This window comes from Antechinus flavipes, chromosome 6 (assembly GCF_016432865.1).
Source record: "Antechinus flavipes isolate AdamAnt ecotype Samford, QLD, Australia chromosome 6, AdamAnt_v2, whole genome shotgun sequence".
NCBI classification, from domain to species: Eukaryota; Metazoa; Chordata; class Mammalia; order Dasyuromorphia; family Dasyuridae; genus Antechinus; species Antechinus flavipes.
In genome coordinates this window covers 52,269,642-52,292,537 of record NC_067403.1, presented here as the reverse complement: position 1 = coordinate 52,292,537, position 22,896 = coordinate 52,269,642, and the positions used below count along the sequence as shown (strand labels likewise).

The window sequence follows — 22,896 nt, the reverse complement described above, 5'->3', positions numbered from 1 at the left end:
ACCTAATTATCACAGTACCAGAATTGTTTGTGGAGGAAGTAAAAATGGAAAATAAGAAAGAAAAATGGGAAATGAACATAATTTGGACCACATGTATATAGAAAAGATTCATACTGGAGGATACACAATGGTATGGGCATGGAAAAATGAATCTATATTTACTAAAAGGATAGCAAAGAGATGGGAAAAATCTCAGATCTTTTTAAAATCCTCCCCACTCCTAAAAGGTGATTGAGAAAATATCAACAACTCTTAAAGCAATAGGTCTATTCTCCTAAAATCTTTTGGGTCATCTATGCTTGAATGCAGGACATTACCAAAAGACTGAGTAGAGAATGAAGGGCCTTTCACAGTAATATTTGTTAATGGACCAAGAAAGTTAATGGATACCGAAGGGCCATACCATGGAAAAACCATCTCAGAAGATGAGCTAAACCAAGTGGAAGGGAACTGATAGATCTTAAATCTATTGGTCAATTAGGAGATGTCTATCGCAAGTATGTGAAGACTTTTCCTGGTATAATGGACAAAGAGAACTACTTGTTCCAACAACTATGAAGGTAGCTGAAGTAGGTGCTATAGAATATTCAGAGCTTAATCAAACATTGAAGACAGGAGGATCTTCCACTGCATCCCAGGCCATCCCTAGACCTGCTTGACCTTTGTCCTGCCACTGGACTTTGATAATTCAGGAAGAGAGAAGCTGATCTCTGTAAAACTCTGCCTGATTTAAATTGAATTCACCCGCAAGTCATGACCTGGGATATCATTAGTCCTTTTCAAAAATGAAGACGTAACAACAGTTATTGTGCCATATGAAATAACAAAATGGACATTTTCAGAGGAAACTAGAAAATACTCTATGAACTGATACAGAGTGAAGTAAGTAGGGAGTGAGCGTGATCAGGTTGCAACTTATAAATATTGAAGTATTTAGAATATGTGTGAAAGGTGTCTTCAAGGAAATGTAGTACAGGAAGAAATGATGAAATGGACAGATGGAAAGGGTTATAGATGACAAGTAAATAGTCATTGGACCCTTGTTTTATCAGAACAAATCAAGAAAGCCCCGCATTTGGGGTAACCTAACTTTCTCAACATTTGGGTGACTTTCTGTGATGGACTTGTAAGATAATATGGACAAATCACATAAAACAAGCAGGAACAGGTAGGTTTCAATCTGCATTGTTTGAGGGAATTTCCAAATTGATTAGTACTGAGAATCCATTTCCCTATTTGAGAATGCTTTCTGGTTAAATTATCTCTAGGCCCAAGTACAAATTTCAAAATGTTCTAAATATTGTGAGAATAATCACTTTTTGTTCCTTTAACTACAGTACATAGGACAAGAAGGGTGACCTCCAATATATTAGAAGAAACTTCCTATATTCTGACTCTACCAAGATATGAGCATAATTGCTTAAAAATCATCATTTAGTGACCAACTTTCTGATTCTCTCCATATTCAGTAAAGTTGAGGCTTATACAACAAAAATCACCAAATAAGTATTCGTAGAATTTCAAATGATACTTAAGTCCAGATTTCAAAGACCAACAAGTTTAAATCCATGGCAAAACTCAACACTCAGAGAAGTGAAGTGAATTGCCTAATATGACCCAGGTACCATGTCGGAGGTAAGATCTGAATCTGGCTCTTCTGGTTCCAAACTCAGTTCTCTTTCTTCACTGTAGAAACATATCTCAGGCTAGTACCTACTAGAACTTGGATTCTTTTAGTGAGATATCCAATAATCTAGAGTTACATCTATATCATGTTGAGGGATCAAAATAGGACCCTAGGGAAGGAAATTACATGTCAACTAATAAAAATAAATCAAAATAGTGCTCTTCTACTGGCCTTTCCTAGGAATCCATGAAGAATTAGTAACAAGAAGCTAAAAGATATTCTTGAGAATAAGGACTATTTTTATATCTAGTGCCTGGCACAATGTCTGACATATAGTAGGTCTTTAGTAAATATTAATTGATTAGCTTCTTTATATTAACTCTTCCTTTGGTGAAGTGAACATTGACGGCCATGACTATTGCACTGTTATTCCCTAATAACAATGGTAAGACCATAGCAACAATATGATTCATTTTTCTATTTAATTCCTGCAGAGAATCCAATGGTAAAACAATGGTGGATGTGGTACTGAAGTTTAAATCCTGTTACAATAATAACGCAGCAAAATTTCGAGACAGGGCAAGAGATATTTTACTTCAGAAACTGACAGGTGATACTGGGTCATTGTGCATAGACACTTCCTCATTTAAACTTTCAGGTAAGATTTTTAAAGTTCTATTATTTAGTTAGAATATATTTAGCTTTGCTTTGTATATGGGAGCAGCAATTTTCTCATTGGGTATATTGGCTTAGTTAATGGGGATTATCTTTAGCTCAGAAGCAGTTTAATATATATAGAAAGATGATATGAAAGAGGGCCAGTAAGCCCTGGGTTCCAGTCCAGTCTCTATCAGAAAGTTTAAGACTTGTTGGCTATGTGTCCAAAGGCAAGGCTTTATCCTCTAAGCCATTCTCTAAAAAAAAAAAATTAAAAATAGAAATTGTAGAAATTTTCACTTACATTGGTAGAGGGAACTTTCTTACTGAAAGTCCCAAAACCATTGAAATCACATATCTAGTTCCTCTCCCTATCCAACTACTATTAGAATAATGTTGTATATCCCCCTCAAAAAATACCACTAACAAAAAATGAAGCTGTTATAAAATCATATTATTTATATATAAATATATGTGTATGTCAATGCTCCCAATTATATTGCTCACCCACCCCCAATTTCTTAATCATATTAAAATTATTTGCTGTCATTTCTATTTCTCAATTGAAAGAATCCTTTATTATATTCTAAGAAAAGAGTCCATCTTAAACAGATGGGTAAATTAAGCTCTCAGAAAAATTTGTCCAAGGAAAGAAAGTATCCTCCCTTCTTTAAGAACAAAACTGGCTTAAATGTTCATCATTTCTTTTTGCCTGCAGGATGAATTCTGAACTTCTCAAGTTAGTATTTAATGTACTTTATAAGCTGATTCCAGCTAAAGTTTCCAAGGACATCAAACATTATTCCTCTTCATATGCTCTATACTTCAATTTAACTGGCCACTGAACTCCAAACTCAGCATTCCATTTCAGGTCATGTGCCCATGAAGCTTCTCTTCTCAGAATTAGCTCCCTTCAAAGTTTGTCCAATCTGCCAGCATTGATTAGAAGCCTTTCTTGAACTCCCTAGTTTCTAGTGCCTTCTTCCTCCTCAAATTATCATATTTGTGATTTACCTGTTTACATGTTATATCTCCCCTAACACAGTGTAAGCTCTTTGAGGGCAAGATTGTTTATCATCTTATTTTTTCTATTCCCAGCACCTAGCCAAGTCCTGTGTATGTAGTAAGTACTTAAAAATGCTTTTCAGATTGACTGGATAGAATTAGTGCCTGGATTCATACGATAAAGCAGTGGGTCTCATTCCTTTATAGACTTTGGGGGATAATGTATAACACTAATTCTGACAAATTCATGGACAGTAGAGTATGAAGATGTAAACTTCTCACTACTATTAGAAAAAGAAAAAACTCAAAGTGCATTATTTACTGGTGGTTAACAATATCACATACAAACAAAAGAATATTATTACTACTCTTGTTTCTATTACTATGGCTTTAGGGGATATCATAGAAGAAGAGAGGATGAATTATTTTATATAGCAAAAATTATAAAATGGTTTCATATTAAAATCAACCCTTGCTTATGGAATGCACTAAAATGGATAGAAAGCCAACTAGGAAGTTAGAAGAGTCTGTGTTTTTTTAACCATAGACTTGCAGCTTGAACTATATTTTGCTTAAACTAATTTTAATTTTGAGAGGTCCAGTCACTCTCAGAGTCAAAGCAACCTTCGATTAAATCTTGCCTCTAGACTGTATTAGCTGTGAGATCCTGAGCAAAATCACTTAATATCTTGGTGTTCCAGGCAAAATAACTGTAGAAGAGTCATATATTTGTATTACTAGAGGGAATATGTATATGTATATGTGTGTGTGTGTGTATGTGTGTATAATTTATATCTATAGTTATATATAGTTTATCTCCTTAAGAACGTAGTAATTGATTGCTGGGAGTTATAAGAAAAGAGAGCTGACTAAAGATGAATAAATTTTCAAAAATAATCCACAAAGTGGATAATTTACAGAATAAAAATCTAAAGTTTTCTTATTAGATCAAATACAAATTCCTCAGTTTAGGAGTTACAATTCTGTCAGATTTGTCTACAAACTATTTTTCCAGTCAGTTATTCCCTGGCTTCCCTCAAACTCAAATCTACCTCCTTGAAAAGACCCTTTTTGTTCAGTATAACTGATGACTACCCCCTAAAATTATTTTGAATTTGTTTGTATGTTCTTTGCATACACTTATTAAAATAGATATTACTTTCTCCCAAAAAAAGTTACTTGGGCGCAGCTAGGTGGTGCAGTGGATAGAGCACCAGCCCTGAAGTCAGGAGGACCGAGTTCAAATCTGACTCAGACACTTAACACTTTCTGGCTGTGAGCCTGGGCAAGTCACTTAACCCCAATTGCCTCCACAAAAATAAATAAATAAAAGCTACTTGACTGTAGGGACTATTTCATTGTGTCTTTGTATTTCTAGTGGCTAGGGTCTGGGTTTGGCACATATTAGATACTTAGTAAATACTTCATGAATTGAATAATTGAAATTAAACAGCAAAGACCAGGATTTCTTAAACTCCTTTTCCATTTGTGATCCTTTTCAGCCAAAAAGTTTTCACATAAGCCTGGATATGAAGATATATAAAATAGGTATGCAAATCAAACATTTAATGATAATACATCATAAAGAAATTTATTTTAAAACAATTCTTTGATAAACATATAATTTTACCATTTATTAAAGTCAAAAGCAAATTCGCATATTATTGAGATAGATATGCTTGCTTATTTTTACATAAAAAATTAAATCTTGTCAGAATATTTTTTTCAATTTTTTTATGCCCGCTACATTTAGTTATATGGCCCCATATGGGGTCACAATCCACAATTTAAGAAGTTTTGATTAAACTGATTTTGTCAACACTGTATATTTTGAGTTTATTAGACTTGTTCAGCAAAAAACCTTTTGCCACTAAGATGCAACCAATACTCAGAAACACACACACACACACACATACACACACACACACACACACACACACACACATACACACATATTTCCCCCTGAGGCAATTGGAGTTGAATGACTTGCCTAGGATCACACAGCTAGGAAGAATTAAGTGTCTGAGGTCACATTTGAACTCAGGTCCTCCTGACTTCAGGGCTGATGCTCTACCCACTGAGACACCTAGCTGTCCCCAGAAATATTTTAAATGCCATTTAAATACACACCTCACCAATCTGATATAGATTCTCCCTTACCACTATAATTCTTTTTGCCTTTACAATTTATGTGTATCAAGAGATATTATTGACACTCATTTAAAATTTGAATTGATTCCAGACTGTTTTCTCCTTATCTTTAGCACTGGAAGTCAGAGAATATACAGAACATTAACAAAACCTGATTCTCTTGATGCATAAGTGGGTGCCTAACCCACTATTAAGGTGTGGTTTAAACACAAGAAGCAATTATGGTTTTAGTTACTGATTATTATTATTGTTTTAGCATGCAAATGAACATTAAAAAAAAGTGATTGTCACAACTAGACATGGAACTAGAGATAGGAAATTAAGTGACAAAAAAGTTTTATTATATCCCCGGGAGTGTTTGCAAGCCTGGGCAATAGCTGTCCAAGATACCATCAGCACTCAATAGTCGTAACTATAGGACAAATGTTATGTTCAGGACAAGAAGGAGTATGGGTTATAAAACAAAGAGGAAAAAAAAAAAAAAGGTTTCCATGCTAGAAAAATTTACAACCTACAATTCTTTTTACCAGACTCATGATTTCTTTGCTGTAGGAAACTCCTTCTGCCAACACAGCTAACGTAAAAATTGCAGGGTACTGAGCGGGTAAGAGACTATCAAACACACGACTTGAATCCATGTCTTTCTGGCTCTCAGGACAACTCTCCATCCACTATTCACTCTATCAGGAGACCTCTTAAATTCTCCATGCTAAATTCAACTAAAAGTTGGAATAGAAAATGTACCTGTAACTTCATTGTTAAAGGAAGCTTGCACGTGAGGAAATAACTTCTATCAATGAAGACTAGCATTTTTCCTGCAACTTAGAATCTGTTGAGAATTGTCTAGAGCTCTGAGCAATGAATGATTTGGGAATTGGTCTTCCTGGCCAAATTTGTTCTGGTCTATCCATTCTGCCATACTGCCTTTTCCATTGAATATAACAGCAAATTAAAAGAGTAAGTAAACATGCACCTGTTTTATATATCTACTGTATCTAATCCTGCCTAGTGGAGAAGATTCCATGAAGGAATCAAATAGACTTTCCTATATAGTCTTATAAGTCTCACATTCCAAATTCAGTTTAATAAGCATTTATTAAGAGTCCACTATATGCAAGGCACAGTGCATATATGAAGACACAAAAGGAAAAGTTCTTGCCCTTGAGGAATTTACATCCTATATGGAGCTATAACATGGAAAGAGATACAGAAAGTCAGGATATGGGAAGCTAGCTGATACAATGGACAGAGTGCTGGATCTGAAATTAGAAAGACTCAGCTTCAGACACTTATTAGTTATATCACCCTAGGTGAGGCATTAACCATGTTTGCCTCAGTTTCCTCATCTGTAAAATGATAAAAAAAAAAGACAATGTCAAACCACTTCAATATTTTCGCCAAGAAAACCACAAATGGGGTCACAAGAAGATGGACATCATTGAAACGACTGAATAACAAAAGGCAGGATAAGTCACATAGGGAGAGAACAATTTTAGAAAATCGGGAGATCAAGAAAGACTTTGCATAAAAGGTTGTAATTGATCTGAACTTCAGAGGAAGCTAAGGAGTATAAGAATTGGAAGCAAACAAAGACTTTGTTGTAGGAATGGGGGCAATCTATACAGAAACCTGAAGTCCAGAAACAATTCTGAGATCAAGTAAAGGCAATGGAACTATTTGAATGCTCAGAAGAGTAATAGAAAATGAGTTTTTTTTTTTTTTAAAACATCTTAGGTCAGATTGTAAAACATAAGTTAAAAAACTTTGAATTCTATCCTAGAGGCAAAAGAAAAGCAAATGATAATTTTTGAGCAAGGGACTGACATGATCAGCCATGTGCTCTAGAAATTACAAGCAGAAAGAAATTTGTTTTTAAAAAATCCTGAGTTAAAGTAATGCAAAATTTCAAACCTGGAATGTTAAATAAAGCATGCTCATGTAGGACCATTTTTATTATATGGAAGTCAACCAGGAGAAATGATTAAAGAGTAAATGAAAGTTTGTCTAATTAATATAGGTAGAATTAGTAGTCATAGAATAACTTTTAGTTTTTTCTTAATAACCAATAAGAAGCTTAAATTTAGTTAGAATATGCTTAGTTCTTAATGTGCAGAATATTTTCTCTGGTGATACTTTTAGGAAAAGCATAAAAATTGATACCCAAGGGTAGATTATATGCATCTTGTGAACCATATGAACATTTCAGGTGCTTCTTTAATTTTGGGCATCTTGTGTTTCTTTTGGTCTAATTCAATTCTGCTTTGCTCATCTGATGAGGGCACGCCATGCTGAGTGGTGCCAGTTTCTCCCATGTCATCCAATCTAGTCTAAAGTTCTTAAGAGAGACCTTGATAGTGTCCCTATATTGCTTTTACTGACCATCCTGTGAGCACTTGTGTATGAGTCCTCCATAAATAATTCTTTTGGCAAGCATACATTTGGCATTCAAACAATGTGGCCAATTCATCAGAGCTGTGCTCTCTGCAGTAAGATTGGAACGCTTGGAAGTTTAGTTAGAGAAAAGATCTCAGTGTATCATACTTTGTTGCATCTCAGTTTCAGAGGCTGCATTGCATGCACAATTATCTGCAAACTTGTAGCCTTTTCAAATTAAAGAATTTACCATCAGAGCTGTAGCTCACTTTTTATTCCATGTTTGTCCTCTTGAAGACGTTTGACAATCATGCTACAAAGTATAGGTGCAAACACGCAGCCTTGTTTCACTCAACTGGTGACTGGAAAGTTCAAGAGCCTCGCCCATTGTCCAGAATCTGGGCAAGCATTACCCAGCCACAGCAAACCAGGAAAAGTCACTGGGAGATACTGAATCGGCAGCAGCAGCATGACTTCCAGAACTCTCAGCCCATAAAAGGAAATTATAAGGGTCCTTATATAGCTAGCAAGGAGGCAGGACATTGACACTTTGCCATATTCTGATCTGGGTCACAGTCCAGGGTAGCAGTCTCAGGACAAGGAAGAGCACCAGAAAATTAGATGTTGTAGCCACAGTGGAGTGGGTATCCATCTAACAGTTCCAGAGCAGAAAAAAATGTTTGCAATTACTCACAGACCAGAGCACACCTTAAAAAACAGTTTAGGCCAAGTGGTCAAGAAGTACCAAAAAAAAAAAAAAATGAGAAGAATAATACCTTAAAAAGCACAGTTGGCCAAATAAGAAAAAAAATGTATCTGAAGAAAACAACTCCAAATGGAAAAGAGGTACAAAAGCTCAATGAAGAAAATAATCCCTTAAAAATTAGAATTAAGCAAATGAAATTAATGACATGAAAAATCAAGAAACAATAAAACAAAAACAAAAGAATGAAACATAGAAGACAATGTGAAATATCTCACTGGGAAAAAATGGATCTGGAAAATAGATCCAGAAGAGATAATTTTTAAAATTATCATTTACCTGAAAGTCATGACCTACAAACAAAAAGATCTAGACATCATCTCTCAAAAAATTGTCAAAGAAAATTGTCCTGATATTCTGGAAGCAGAGGATAAAGTAGAAATTGAAAGAATCCACCAATAACCTCTCAAAAAAGATCCCAATAAAAACTTCCAGGAATGTTATAATCAAATTTCAGAGCCCCAAGGCCAAGGAGAAAATATTGTAAGCAGCCAAAAAGAGGCAATTCAAGTATTCTAGAACCACAGTCTGGATAATGCAAGATTTCGTAGCTTTTATATTAATAGAATCGAGGGGCTTGGAATAGGATATTCCAGAGGGCAAAGAAGCTAGGATTGCAATCAAAAATTACCTCACCAGCAAAACTGAGTATAATCCTTCAGGGCAAACGAACATTCAATGAAATAAAGGATTTTCAGGCATTCTTGATGAAAAGACCAGAGTGATAGAAAATTTGGCTTTCAAATATAAGACTCTAGAAAAGCATAAAAAGGGAAAAAGGAAAGGAAAATCATAAGGAATTTAAGTGAGTTTTAACTATTGGCATTCCTACATGGAAAGAAGATACTTGAAACTCATAAGAATTTATACATTAGGGCAATTAGAAGGAATATATATAGGCACAGGTGCTAGTTGAATGTAAAAGAATGATAGCTAAAAAATAAAATTAAGAGGTGAGAGAGAAGTGTACTGGGAAAAAGGGAAAGGGAGAGGTAGAATGGGGTAAATTATTATTCATAAAAGAGTGAAGAAAAAGCTTTTTCAGTGGAGGGGAAGAGGTAAAGGGGAATGAGTGAACTTTGCTCTCATGTAAATTGACTTTAAAAGGGAATACCATACACACTCAATTGGGTATAGAAATCTATTTTACTCTACAGAAAAAAGGGAAGAGGAAGGGATGAAAGGAAGGATTATCAAAGAAAGAACACTGGGAAATGAATATAAACTGCTTGCATTTTTGTTTTTCTTCCTGGGTTATTTATACCTTCTGAATCCAATTCTCCCTGTGCAACAAGAAAACTGTTCGGTTCTGCACACACACATATATTGTATCTAGGATATATTGTAACCTATTTAACATGTAAAGGACTGCTTGCCATCTGGGGGAGGGGGTGGAAGGAGGGAGAGGAAAAATCGGAACAGAAGTGAGTGCAAGGGATAATGCTGTAAAAAATTACCCTGGCATGGGTTCTGTCAATAAAAAGTTATTAAAAAAAACAATTGGAAAAATATGGTTAGGCCAAGATAATATAATAAAAATGACAATTCTGTCTAAAAAAAAAAAAGAAAGGAAGAAAGGAAGGGTTATGATAGAAGAAAAGGCAGAGTAGAGGAGGGTAGTCAGAAGCAAAAACACTTTTGAGAAGGGACAGAATGAAAGAAAAGACATAATAGAAAAAGCAGGGGGAAATACAGTTAGCAAAAGTAATTGTGAAAAAATTGAAGCAAGTTTCTCTGATAAAAGCTTCATTTCTCAAACATAAAAAAGAGAACTGTGTCAAATGAATGAAAACAAGAGCCATTCCCCAACTTATAAGCTATCAAAAGATAAGAACAGTTTTCAGATGAAATAATCATAGCCATCTATAGCCATATGAGAAAAATCTTCAAACACTATTAAGAAAATGCAAATTAAAACAATCCTGAAATATTATCACATAATTATTGGATTGGCTAATAGAACAGTAAAAGAAATGACAAATTTGAAGGAGATATGGGAAAAATGAGATATTAGCACACTGTTGATGGAGCTGTGAACTGATTCAGCCAATCTGTAAAGCAAATCAGTACGTCCAAGGGCTATAAAACCTCGCATACCCTTTAATCCAGCAATACCATTACTAGTTCTATGCCTCAGAAGAGATTTTTAAAAAAACAGAAAGAAAGAAAAAGGATCTATATGTACAAAAAGTATTTATAGAAACTCTTTTAGAAATTGAAGGGATGCCCATCAATTGGATAATGGCTGAATCAAATGTTATATGTAATATGTATATTGTATTTCATCATATAAATAAGAAATAAAGAGCAGGATGCTCTGAGAAAAACCTGGAAGCATTTCCATAAGCTAATGCAAAGTGAAATGCACTATGTACAGCGTAACAACAACATTGTAAAATGGTCAGCTGTGAATGGTCAACATAACTATTCTCAGAAATACAATGATCCAAAACAACTCTGAAGGATTTACATTGAAAAATGTACCCAGAGAAAGAACTGACGATAATCTGAATGCAGGTTGAAGCATCTTTTTTTTTTTTTTTGCTTTCTTCATTTTTCTTGAGGGTTTTTTGGTTTGTTTGGGTTTTTTTTTTTTGCCTGTTTTCTTTCACAATATGACTATTATAGAAATGGTTTGCCTGACTACATATGTATAACCTCTATAGAATTGTTTGCATTCTCAGTAAGGCAAGATTGGAGAGAAAGGAAGGGAAAGAATCTGGAACTCAAAGTTTTAAAAAGAAATGTTCAAAAAATGTTTTTACATGTAACTGGGGGAAAATAAAATAATAATTTAAAAAATAAAATTAACTATAAACACAATAAAAATAAAATGTAGCTGAACTGGAAAAAATTAACCAGGTCATTAAAACTATGAAATAGTTCCTCATATATTAAAGAGATGATATCTGTAATACATCTCCATCTCACAAAACTGCTCCAAAGATGAAGATACCAACTTCACTTTGCTATAAAAGTCTTAGTGATGATAATGATGATTATTGTGTTATATTTGCCATATCATCTAGAAAAATGTCAATAATTAATGCAGTTATTCCTTTAAGGATCACTTTCTATGTAGAAAAGATATACCAAGGACTTGAAAGTATGTAGAAAGCAGTTTGAATAATATGTAACTTTAAAAAGGTTACTTCACCTAACCTTCTCTGGGTTAAGCTCAATATTTACATTATAAAGGAGATGTTATAGTTAATACTAATGCTATGTTTCAAATATAAATATACCACATCTCCTATGTCCAAAACCAGGTTTATTACTTCTCACAAAAAAAAAAAACACCCAGAAACAAAATCTGGCTCAATCTTCTGTCTTCCTAACTTCTGCCAATAATAAAAAATTTTGATGTATCTTCATCTCTTCCCTCTTTCTCTTTCTCTCCCAATTCCTACATCCAATCAAGCATTAAGACATCCTTGATTTCACTTTTCTCCTTTCTAGTCTCTTGCCTCCACCCTGTCACAGGCCCTTATTACCAACATTAGAACAATTGCAAAAGCCTCCTAACTAGTTTTTCCTCATTCCAATTCATTCCACCCTTCACATCCTTGTCAAATTAGTCTAATTGATTCATATATCCGTTTATATTACTATTTATGTTATTTCTCTGGTCAAAATCTGGCTCTCAAGTGCCAACTGAAAAATTTCAACTTGTTTGTATAGTATTTGAAGACCCCAAGAATTTTTTGCTACACTGTCTTTTCAGCATTCTCATATTCTTCCCCTCTAGGAAGTCTACATTAAAATCCTAATGTCCTACTCATTATCTCCTTACTCTTTACTTACTTTACTTACCCCATGCTCTGCTCATCTCTAATGCCTAATAAACTTTTCCCTCTATCCAACTATCACTCTTATCTCTTTGTCTGTTGAAGTCCTAAGCATCCTTTGGAGACTAGTATAAATATAATTTCCTCCATGAAATTTACCCTCATTCCCATTTGGAAATGAACTTTCCTCTTGAATCTCATAGAGTATTGCATTTGAATCTTTTGTGTGTTTATCACATATTATTTTATATCATAGCTTTCTTTCTATTTGTTATATTCCCTTAAGAGCTGGTGAGTTTTATGAGAAAAGAGCCCACATCTTAATTTTTTCTTTCCCCTCAACAACTAGTACTTTGTGCTGAATATAGTTAGTACTGAATGTTTATTAAATGGATAAAATATATAAGAACTTGATTGAATCAGTGTCAAAGTTTTAATTTTTTCCAGTAACAGAGATACATTTGTACTGATTTATTACTTTATCCCTTCATACTCATGACTAGTCATTTGACAGCATCAGACTAATACGGTCTTTCACCATCAAATCTTTTCTCCAACTGCTAGTATTTCTTTCCCCGCATTAATAGGCATTAGTGATTAATGATAACAAAATTGTGTCATACCAAAAAAAAAGTTAGTAACAAAATCGTATTTATTTAGAAAGAAGAGAATAGGTCTATATTCTGATACTGTTTTAATCTAGTCTGTTAAATATAGTTTCAATATTTTATTCTTCCTTCATTATTTATGTGTTTTTAATTGTATGCAACTTCCAAAAAAAAACTAAGTAAGGATTGAGCATCATACACAGTACTTAAAATACTTTGTTAAAAGTATTTTATACTTTTATATTATATGTATTTTATTTATGTTATTTTATATTTATTTATGTTATATATAGAGATAGATATATATATATAGGAAGCTTCTTGTAAAAAAAATTCCCATTATTAATGCAAATCTACTGCAATTCTGATAAGAATTACCTGAGAACAATTTGAAAAAAGTGAATTGTCCAGAAGGAAATAGCCAGCATGTGACGAGGCAGGCTTTGAATCCAGGCCTTTCTGAATCAGAAGCTGGCTACTTCAGACTACCTCTTAAGTACATCTTATCAAAACAGAACTAGAAATCACTAGCAATGAAACTCTGAAAGATGTTTGGTTAGAAAACAATTTAGATGTACCATGAATCTGTATTGTGTTGCTGAGAAGAGGTAAGTCTGTCATAGCTGATCATCACACACGGTTCCTGTTATTGTTTAGAGGTAACCTTTTATCTTCTCATTTTACATATAAGAAAACTGAAGCCTACAGAGTTTATCCCCTATCCATAGTGACAACTATTGAATGACAGATTCAAGATTTGAATCAGGATTTGCCAGATGGAATAGTTTTACTTATTCATTCGAAAAATCCTTAGTCCCCTAGTCTTTAATAACTAGAAACTATTTTTGAGAGCAAAATTACATTTGGGTGGAATAGGATTGTGGTTGAGTTAAGCCCCTATCCTTAAGTCATTGTGGTCTCTTATTAGTCATTTGATTATGTTAAACCTCAATAAAAGCTCTTCCCCTGTTACTAATTAGGATTATAATAATTGCTGTGGTTAAGCATTTCATCTCATTTACCTCCCAATCATTTCTTTTTAAAATCATATTTTTTCCATACAAAATGACAAAAAACAAAATGATTTCAAAAAGAAATATAATTGGAAGATACACACACATATATACATATATGTGTATATATTCATATATATATATATATGAATATATATCCCCTGGATATTCCATGGAATGACCTAGTCTTCTCTTTCTCTCTTCCATATGTATATATATACATATACTGTATGTGTGTGTGTGTGTGTGTATATATATATATATATATATGTGTGTGTGTATATATATCGTATGTATAATTGTGCATATAATAAACATTAATATATGACATATATATCTGAAAAATTCTATTTCAGTACAAAATAACAAGGTACAAGGTATCCCAAAACTATTAGTGTAGTTTAGCTTTAGTGACTTTAAACTGTACTTTGCTCAGATACATTTATCTTCCTCACCAGAATTCAAGGTACTTGAGAACAGAGATTTGTTTTCCTTTGTATCCATAATACTTAGGACAGAGATTGTGATATAGTATTTTCTTAATAAATGCTTATGGACTCTCTAATAAATTCACAAGTCAGTAAAAAAGAAGGAAAGGTTCAAAATTATTTTTTTCTCTTATCCTTTGATATAATCTCCTTGGAGACAAGATGAATGGACTTAAGTGATGTAGAGAGAAAATTAAGCTTGAAGTCAGCAAGACCTGAATTTGAATCCTATCTCAATCACTTACTAGCTATATTATTCTGGGTAAGTCACTTAACCTCTCTCAGCCTCAGTTTCCTCATCTGCAAGAGGGGAATAATAAAAACACCCATATTTGATCCTGATCAAATACATAAAGTGGTTTGCAAACTCTAAAACATAGTATAAATGCTATTTCATTTTAGCTTTCTGTTTAGAAGATTCTACACACATAAGGTGCTCAGTAAAATACAGCAAACCAATTTGGAGGGAAATTCATAAAGGTCCAAGCTTTTGCATCTACACCTGGATTAGAAGGCAGAGACAGGCTATTGAGCCAAGACAAACAGTAATATTGAAACCCTTCCCTCATTTTTTTTCTCCTTTTACTTAATTGTCTTCAACGTTGTAAAGGCTGTCTGACAAAGTCTTGAGCTAAGCAGAAATAGTATAAAGTCAATTTAAATGCCAAATAAAAACGTTTCTTCTCTTGACCTTACTATATATCATATCATACCATTATATAGCAAAGTGAAATTAGATTGATGGAGTGATATTTCTGTAGGAGTAGTGGTTAAGGTGGAGCATTATTAACTTTTCACCAAAATATAACAGAAAGATGATTTGTTTCAGCATCATCTTAAAATAATTTAGTATACCTTTCCTGCTAATACCAAAACAAAATGCAAAATGCCATGTATAACAAAAAAAAATCTTCTGGAAGGCAACTATGAAAGATCAAACATGGAAATATACTAGCTTGCTGTATATCTGAGTCATGTCAACTCAGCTGCCTGAGTTGTTTTTGCCTCTCTGTTCGGACAGGCTGTAGAGTTTTTTGGTGGAGAGTTCTTTTGTCTTCTTGTTTAGTTTTGCAATCTAATGTAGGAGTGAGTAATTGATTAAAATCTTTATACTGTAATTAGCATGTAGAACTGGTTACTCCCTCCAAGATTTATTTCATCTGATTTTATTATACCAAGGATAACAATAAAAAATGAACCCACAATGACTTTTACAGTGTTTAATTTATAGGGCAACTTGTGATTCCTTTGTTGTAGAACATCTATTAAGTACAATGCTATTGGAGTTATGAATTTCTAAATCTCAGCTAGAGACAATAAGGATGATTCATTTGCTCATCTACTCACACTCTTTCCATTTATATAGAGCAACTCTAAGACTATCACCCTAAAGCAGTCATGTCAAATAACTGTAATTTCACTTGGTGATATTCCCTGGAATGACTTCTCTCTCTAGGAATTCCTAGACAATGTCAGACCAGACATTATATATAAAATATTTTGCAAATTTGATTGTCTGAGTATGTTATTATTATTATTATTGTTACTAAACACATTCTTTAGTAGTAGTACTAGTAATAGTAACAATAATAGCAATAATTTATTTACTTTTATGGCTACAAAGCATTGAAAATAATTATCACATTTGATATACTAATTCGCTGAAGCAGATAGGATAGATCTTATTAGCCCATTATGCAGATGAGGGAAATGAAAATCATAGATGACACATAACTTGTCTGTAGTTAGTATTTATGGTAGAGCCAAGTCTTGAACTCAGGTCTTCTGATTGTATCTCAATAAATTTCCATTAATCCTGAATGTTTTGATAATTGAATTCCCTTATTAACAAGAAAGTTCCCTGAAAACAAGATTTGCTTCATTTGGTTTTGCATCCTTAGCATTTTGCACAGTTCCTTTCACATATCAGTTATTTTTAATAAGTGCTAGTTGAGTTAATCAAATATTTTGATTAACTGAAGATTAATACACCATTTACAGGTTATCAGTTTTTATGGAATCATGGAATATATCTTAAAGATTATGTAGCACATCCCTCTTATTTTAAAGATGAAGAACTTGTTCAGTCTAATTTACTTTAAAGACTTATCTTAGAGAAAGGTAACATAAGGACTACTACCAAGATGTTAATAAAATTAGAAACATTCAAATGATCTTAAAATACTAAAGCTACCACCTATTATATGTTTTAATTATTATGAAACATATCATTCTCCTTTGGTATTGAAAAAATTAATTTCTTTGAATGTCCTCATTTTTTGGATTGTTGATTAATAAAGTATTAATTATAGTTATATATGTGTGTGTATAAACTAGATAATGTTTAGAACTTTTTAGATGAAACAACAATATTAGGCAATTAATTAGATATGTGGGATGAGTGAGAGTAAAAACAGTTAAGGACAACAATAAGGTTTTTAACTTTGATTCAATGATTATGCTTTTAATAGATTTTGAAAAGTTTGAAAAAGTGGTAAATTTGAAGGGAAATGGAGCTCATTCTGTTTTGAGAGAGTATGTGAAGTGTGCTGGATATTCATCCAGACATGTTCAATAGACAGAGTGTAATGTTGTCTATTGATTTTGAGCTTTGCTCTAACAACCAGATAATCTGACTCTACATAGATATTTGATTCAGGAAAAGTATTACTGCAAAATCACATGTTTTTTAATCTATTTTTTTGTAATTTTATTCATAGCTTAAAATGTTCTATACCTCCCAATGCTCTTCTCAAAGAAAACCTTGTAACATATAGTCATGAAACTTTTATGATCTATAAAATCTTTAGATTTTTTCCTTTCTCATTTTTGAACAAAATTAAACAAACATATCTTGTCATCTTCTTTATTGTCTATCTTTGCAATAAAATTACAAAATTTATATCAATTAAAAAAAGAACTTACTAGAATATACTTCAACATATACAATGTTCTTAAAAGCCCACTATCACATGCTTGAGATGTTATTAGATTCTGAAGAATGAATATAGATTTAAGATCTCATTAGCAGAGATCAGTACTTCTGACACCAGTCATTCATCCTCTTTCATCATCTGTGATACTTTCTCACATCTTTTTTTAAGTAGTATGTAGAGATATATCTAATGAACTGGCATTTCTGGAAGGTACCGTATTTTTTCAGGTGTACCAATGCAACATATAGATTGTTAGTTTGGTATTTCTTTCTCTCAACATCTCCATTTAAATATGATTGATTTTTTAAATTATTTTTATTATTTTAAATGTACATTACTAATAAGAAACTATAGCCTACTTACAGCTCTATTGCACTCTCTAATTTAACTCTGAAGAGACTGTGGTATTCTCTGATTTGCTGCATACAGAATCACAGGGAGAATATTAATATTAAAATGATGTGTTCTTGCTTAAAGGAGGAGACTGGGACTATTAAAAATACCATGTAATGTGCAAAATGTGATCCATTCATTTCTCTTCCTATTAAGTTTTGGAAACTGTTTGTTGTTCATCTATCATAATTGTCCCAAATATACATATTAACAAAGTAATTCAATGGGCTACCCAACCAAATTATAGTCATAATCTGGACAAGATAGTATTTTTTTAAAGATTAGTCCTCTTACCTCACTCAGGCTCTATTTTTGACCTAGAGCAGTTACCCCTTTTCTTAGGCAACCTAGTAGCTCCTCACTCTCACAAGGATTATCATATTAATTCACTTTAGCAGAGATACTTAGTTGACACATCCTTCTGTAGTTCAGAACTTTAAAACTCAAGATATTTCCTTGTCTTAGCCACCCTAGTGGTTAAGATTACAGGCATGTGCAATTATGTCCAGACCAAGTTGATTTTTTAGGCAACTCCTATATGCTAGTTATTATAGTCAGATCTAGGTACATGATAGCAATAATGAAAATAGTGCCTACTCTTGAATATTACAACATAAATGACTTCTAAAGGAAGTTGTCCAATAATCTCATCATTAAAACACAGACAAATAACTTCCCTTTTGCAGATGTCAGTTTCTTCATCCATTCATGGAGGGGATTGAACTATGATGATCCTTAAGTTTTCATCCATTTCTAAATAGATGATATTGTGGTTCAAAGCTATGATGTCTTTCATTATCACTCACATTTCTCCTGTTACATATTGTATTTTGTTTCTACTTCCCTGACCAAGTTGCTTTTTAATCTCTTGGTTTTCCAAAAGGAAGGAAGGAAGGAAGGAAGGAAGGAAGGAAGGAAGGAAGGAAGGAAGGAAGGAAGGAAGGAAGGAAGGAAGGAAGGAAGAAGAAAGAAAGAAGAAAGGAAGGAAGGAAGGAAGGAAGGAAGGAGGAAGGAAGGAAGGAAGGAAGGAAGGAAGGAAGGAAGGAAGGAAGGAAGGAAGGAAGGAAGAAGGAAAGATGGAAAGAAAGAAAGGAAGGAAGGAAAGATGGAAAGAAAGAAAGAAGAAGGAAGGAAGGAAGGAAGGAAGGAAGGAAGGAAGGAAGGAAGGAAGGAAGGAAGGAAGGAAGGAAGGAAGGAAGGAAGGAAGAAGGAAAGATGGAAAGAAAGAAAGGAAGGAAGGAAAGATGGAAAGAAAGAAAGAAGAAAGGAAGGAAGAAGGAAGGAAGAAAGAAAGAAGAAAGGAAGGAAAGAAGGGAAGAAAGAAAGAAAGAAGAAAGAAAGAAAGGAAGGAAGAAGGAAGGAAGGAAGGAAGGAAGCTAATTATAGGTTTTTTTAGATACAGATCTATATACATACATATATACATATGAAAATATCTCTGCAATTTAATCTGTAAAGGATTCCTATGTGAGCGATTTTGACTAATGCATAGGAGACATCTTTTTTGAGAAGAGCCTTTTAAAAAAAATACAAAGTATAAACACATCAAGATATTGAATTTACAACACTTTTCAGATAATTGTGAGATTGTGAAAATGTGATCTACAGTAGAGAACTGTTTGCAAAGCCTGCCTGCTGTTCTCTGCTTTAGAGATGGCATCAATACATGCCTAAACCATCTCAATATTTTATAGAACACAAAGGGCAAATAAATAATGATGTCTTCTTAGCCACCATTTATTTGTAATTACGCCTGTGCCCTTTTCTATTCTTTTGGAATTTTAGGATTTTTTGAGATAGCTTAAAATTAATTCCACTGTTAATTATAATTAAATTTGTATCTCTTGTAAATCCAGTGTTAATTACAATTAAATTTGTATTTCTTCAAGAACAGATTTCTTTTCTATGTTAAAGATGTTTTTCCCAACTTTTCTTAAGTACTAGTTCCACTTTCCTCATAAAACATAGCAGAGATTGAAATAATAGAGCTAGAATATCCCAGGACAATAGAATCCTAGATTTAGAAATGGAAGGAACTTTCAAAATTATTAACCCCTCTTTTTTCAGATAATGAAACTGAGGTAGTACTGAGATTTTAAATGACATGTCCAAGGTCACATAAGCAGTAAGCATTTGAGGTGGTATTTGAAATCAAGTTTCCCTGACTCCCAAGTTCTCTTCCCTTTGATTTTGCCACCATCAATCGTGATGAAAGCAAATTACATTAAAATGTTGACTAATCTGTTCTATTTCATATCCATTCACATCACAGCAGCCATACAATAAGAGGTATTACTAAGTCTGGAAGAAAACTCAAGGGATATCTTATTTTTAAAGAGTTACAAAAATGATATTTAATGTTGCATATGGGGAATAACAAGAAGGATGCTATACCTGAATATGAAATAAAGAGCATGTGAAGGAAAGTATTAAATAATAAATACTGGGAAAAAAAGCAGGAGTAATTATGTGGAGGACTAGATTCCAAAGGAGTAACATTATCTCTTTAGTCACTTTGGCTAGGATCTTATATTTAGAGAAAAAAATTAATGTTTGTAAATGACCTGAAAACTTTTAAATGATGATTTTAAAATCTTTTTTCCCATCAAGGTTAGTAACACTGAGCAAACAGGGTCTGGAAGAGATATCTTAGCTCAGACTTCAATAATCGTAGTAGCAAGCAACAATTTGCAGCAAGTGAGCATCCCACCAGTAGCACAAAAAGAATGTCTTGGAATGGCAGTCTTTCAGGGATAAAAGAAGAAATTTGGGAATTTGGGGAGATTAGATAGGATAATGAATATTTTGACATAGTATTTCCTATATATGAGAGAAACCCATGCAACTAAATTTTGTCATACTTTACTAATATTTTTTCTTTTTTTTTTTTTTTTAGATCTTGATATGGAGCCAGCAGAAAATCTTCTCAATATGTGTAAGTTTGATAATAAATGGATAATGTAATATAAAACTTAATTTCCTGGAGACCAAAGGATCTATAATCTGAGACTTAAGTGCTATATCCCACAGGTGTTATATTGATAGATTTGTTTTTAAGTCAGTACAGGAAGTGGAATTTTATCCTATCTTTAGTGTAAAACTATCTAAAGGCAGAGTATTTTTGCATTTGGATAATTTTAAGATGAGAAATTGGCATTTAAGAAGGCAAAACTAGGTGCAATAATTTGGAGGGTAAGATTATAGGAAGGTATCAATACATCACTACTACTTCTCCTGATAATATTCGAGTCCTAAATATTTAAAAAGTGGAGAAACAAACATAAACACACACACACACACACACACACACACACACATACACACACACAAACACACACACAGGCAGGCATTTAGGAAAGTAGCTAAAATATCATCCTTATTCTTCCACCAGTGATCTTTTCTTGGGAAATCTTTTCCACAGAGTTCCCACTTTGGGAGGAGTAAGCCACCAAGAGGAAAAAAATCTTCAATCCTTAGAAAACTGACTAGACAATGCTACTTGTTGAGGATAGTCAACCCTCAAAGCCAGGAGACATAGACCCAAAAGCTTAGACTTTAAAATAAATGCAGCTACCACCACTAAAACATCCAATTCAGAGCCAGAGAAGATACTAGCTTTGTATTTCTTTAGTCTTTGGAAGAACTAGTGCATAGTATGGGTTACTGAATCCCTGTCAGGCAAATCTGAAAGGCAGAAGTATTCCAAGACTAAAAACATAATTTATTAAAAAGGGAAGAGAATGGAGTTAACTGCAGATTGGGGAGCTTGGTTTCAATGCCTAACAAGATTCCGAGACACTAAAAAGATAGTTAACAAACATTTAGAAAAAGAAGCAGTAATTTGAGTTAGCATCGCTTTTGCAAGAACAATTCATAGCAGAACAACCTTATTTCTGTTTTTTTGACAGAATTACTAAGGAAGATCAGAAGAATCAGGGTTATCTAGGACCAACTTTGTAGCAAGTCTCCAATGGAGTACCCTAGAAATCTATGTTTGGTCCTGGGCTTTTAATATTTTATCACTGATTTGGATAATGGCATAAATGACATGCTCATCAGATTTGCAGATGACAAAGGTGAGGTAGGTAGTTAATACACTGGTTAACATAGTCAGGAAGCAAAAATACCTTGGCAGGTCAGAAATCAGAGTTGTATGTAGTAAATTTAATTTAATAGGAATAAATGTAAAGTTTCACACCTGAGTCCAAAAAATTAACTTCACAAATATAAGATGGGAAAGGCATGATTAAAAACAATAGGGTTCTTTTTTTCTGAAAAAGATCCGAAGGTTTTAGGCAACTGCATATTCAGTATGAGTCGAAATTGTTATATAGCAACCAAAAAAAAAGCAATTCTGACCTTAGAGGGTAACAAGAAAAATATTGTGCTCTGGCAGTACTCAGATACTCAGACAGTATCTAAATAATTATACTCAGTTCTGAGCCTTATCATTTAAGCAGGCTATTAATATCTATAAACTTGAGAGATTCCAGTTGAGGGCAATAAGAATAGTAATGTGCCTTAAGTTAAAATCAGCCAGATGAGGACAATAAGAATATTAATGCCTTGAGTTAAAATCAGAAATGGATCAGCAGAAGGAACAGGGGATATTTAGCTTACAGAAGAGTAAAGTGAAGTCAGTAAGAGAATCAGGATACAATATCTGGGTATAAGGACTCAAAGAGCTATCTGGAAAATCAGTTTTGTTCTGATTGATCCACAAGAACAGAAGCAGAAGCAAAGTGTAGAAACCATAAAGAAGTAAATTTAGGCATGATAGGACAAACTCCAAAGAACCATAGATTCTTGCTTAGAATGAACCTTAATGATCATTAAGTTGAAGCCCCTCATTTAATAGATAAAGAACTAAAGCATAGAGAAATAAAATGTTTACCAGAGCAATCAATAGGTGTCTGTGGACAGATTTGACACAGGTCTTCCTGGTTACATGTTCAGATCTCTATCAAGTATATAATGCTTTAATTTTAAAATAAAGTAAATTATGAATAGGATATGACTAAATTAATCAGAAAATCAAAAAAAGACTAAATGAGAAAAGGAAAATATATCTGTCATATCTATCTCAACATCTAT

At 33.2% G+C, this 22,896-nt stretch overlaps 1 protein-coding gene across 1 annotated transcript in view; it reads left to right on the top strand.

Moving 5' to 3' along the window:
- Window positions 1-22,896, top strand: part of LOC127539980 (transmembrane protease serine 11C-like) — a 77,816-nt gene that overhangs the window by 24,290 nt on the left and 30,630 nt on the right. Inside the window, exons 5-6 of the mRNA XM_051964455.1 lie at window positions 2,122-2,285; window positions 20,699-20,737. Coding sequence (XP_051820415.1) covers window positions 2,122-2,285; window positions 20,699-20,737 — 203 coding nt within the window. The remainder of the gene's footprint in view (window positions 1-2,121; window positions 2,286-20,698; window positions 20,738-22,896) is intronic.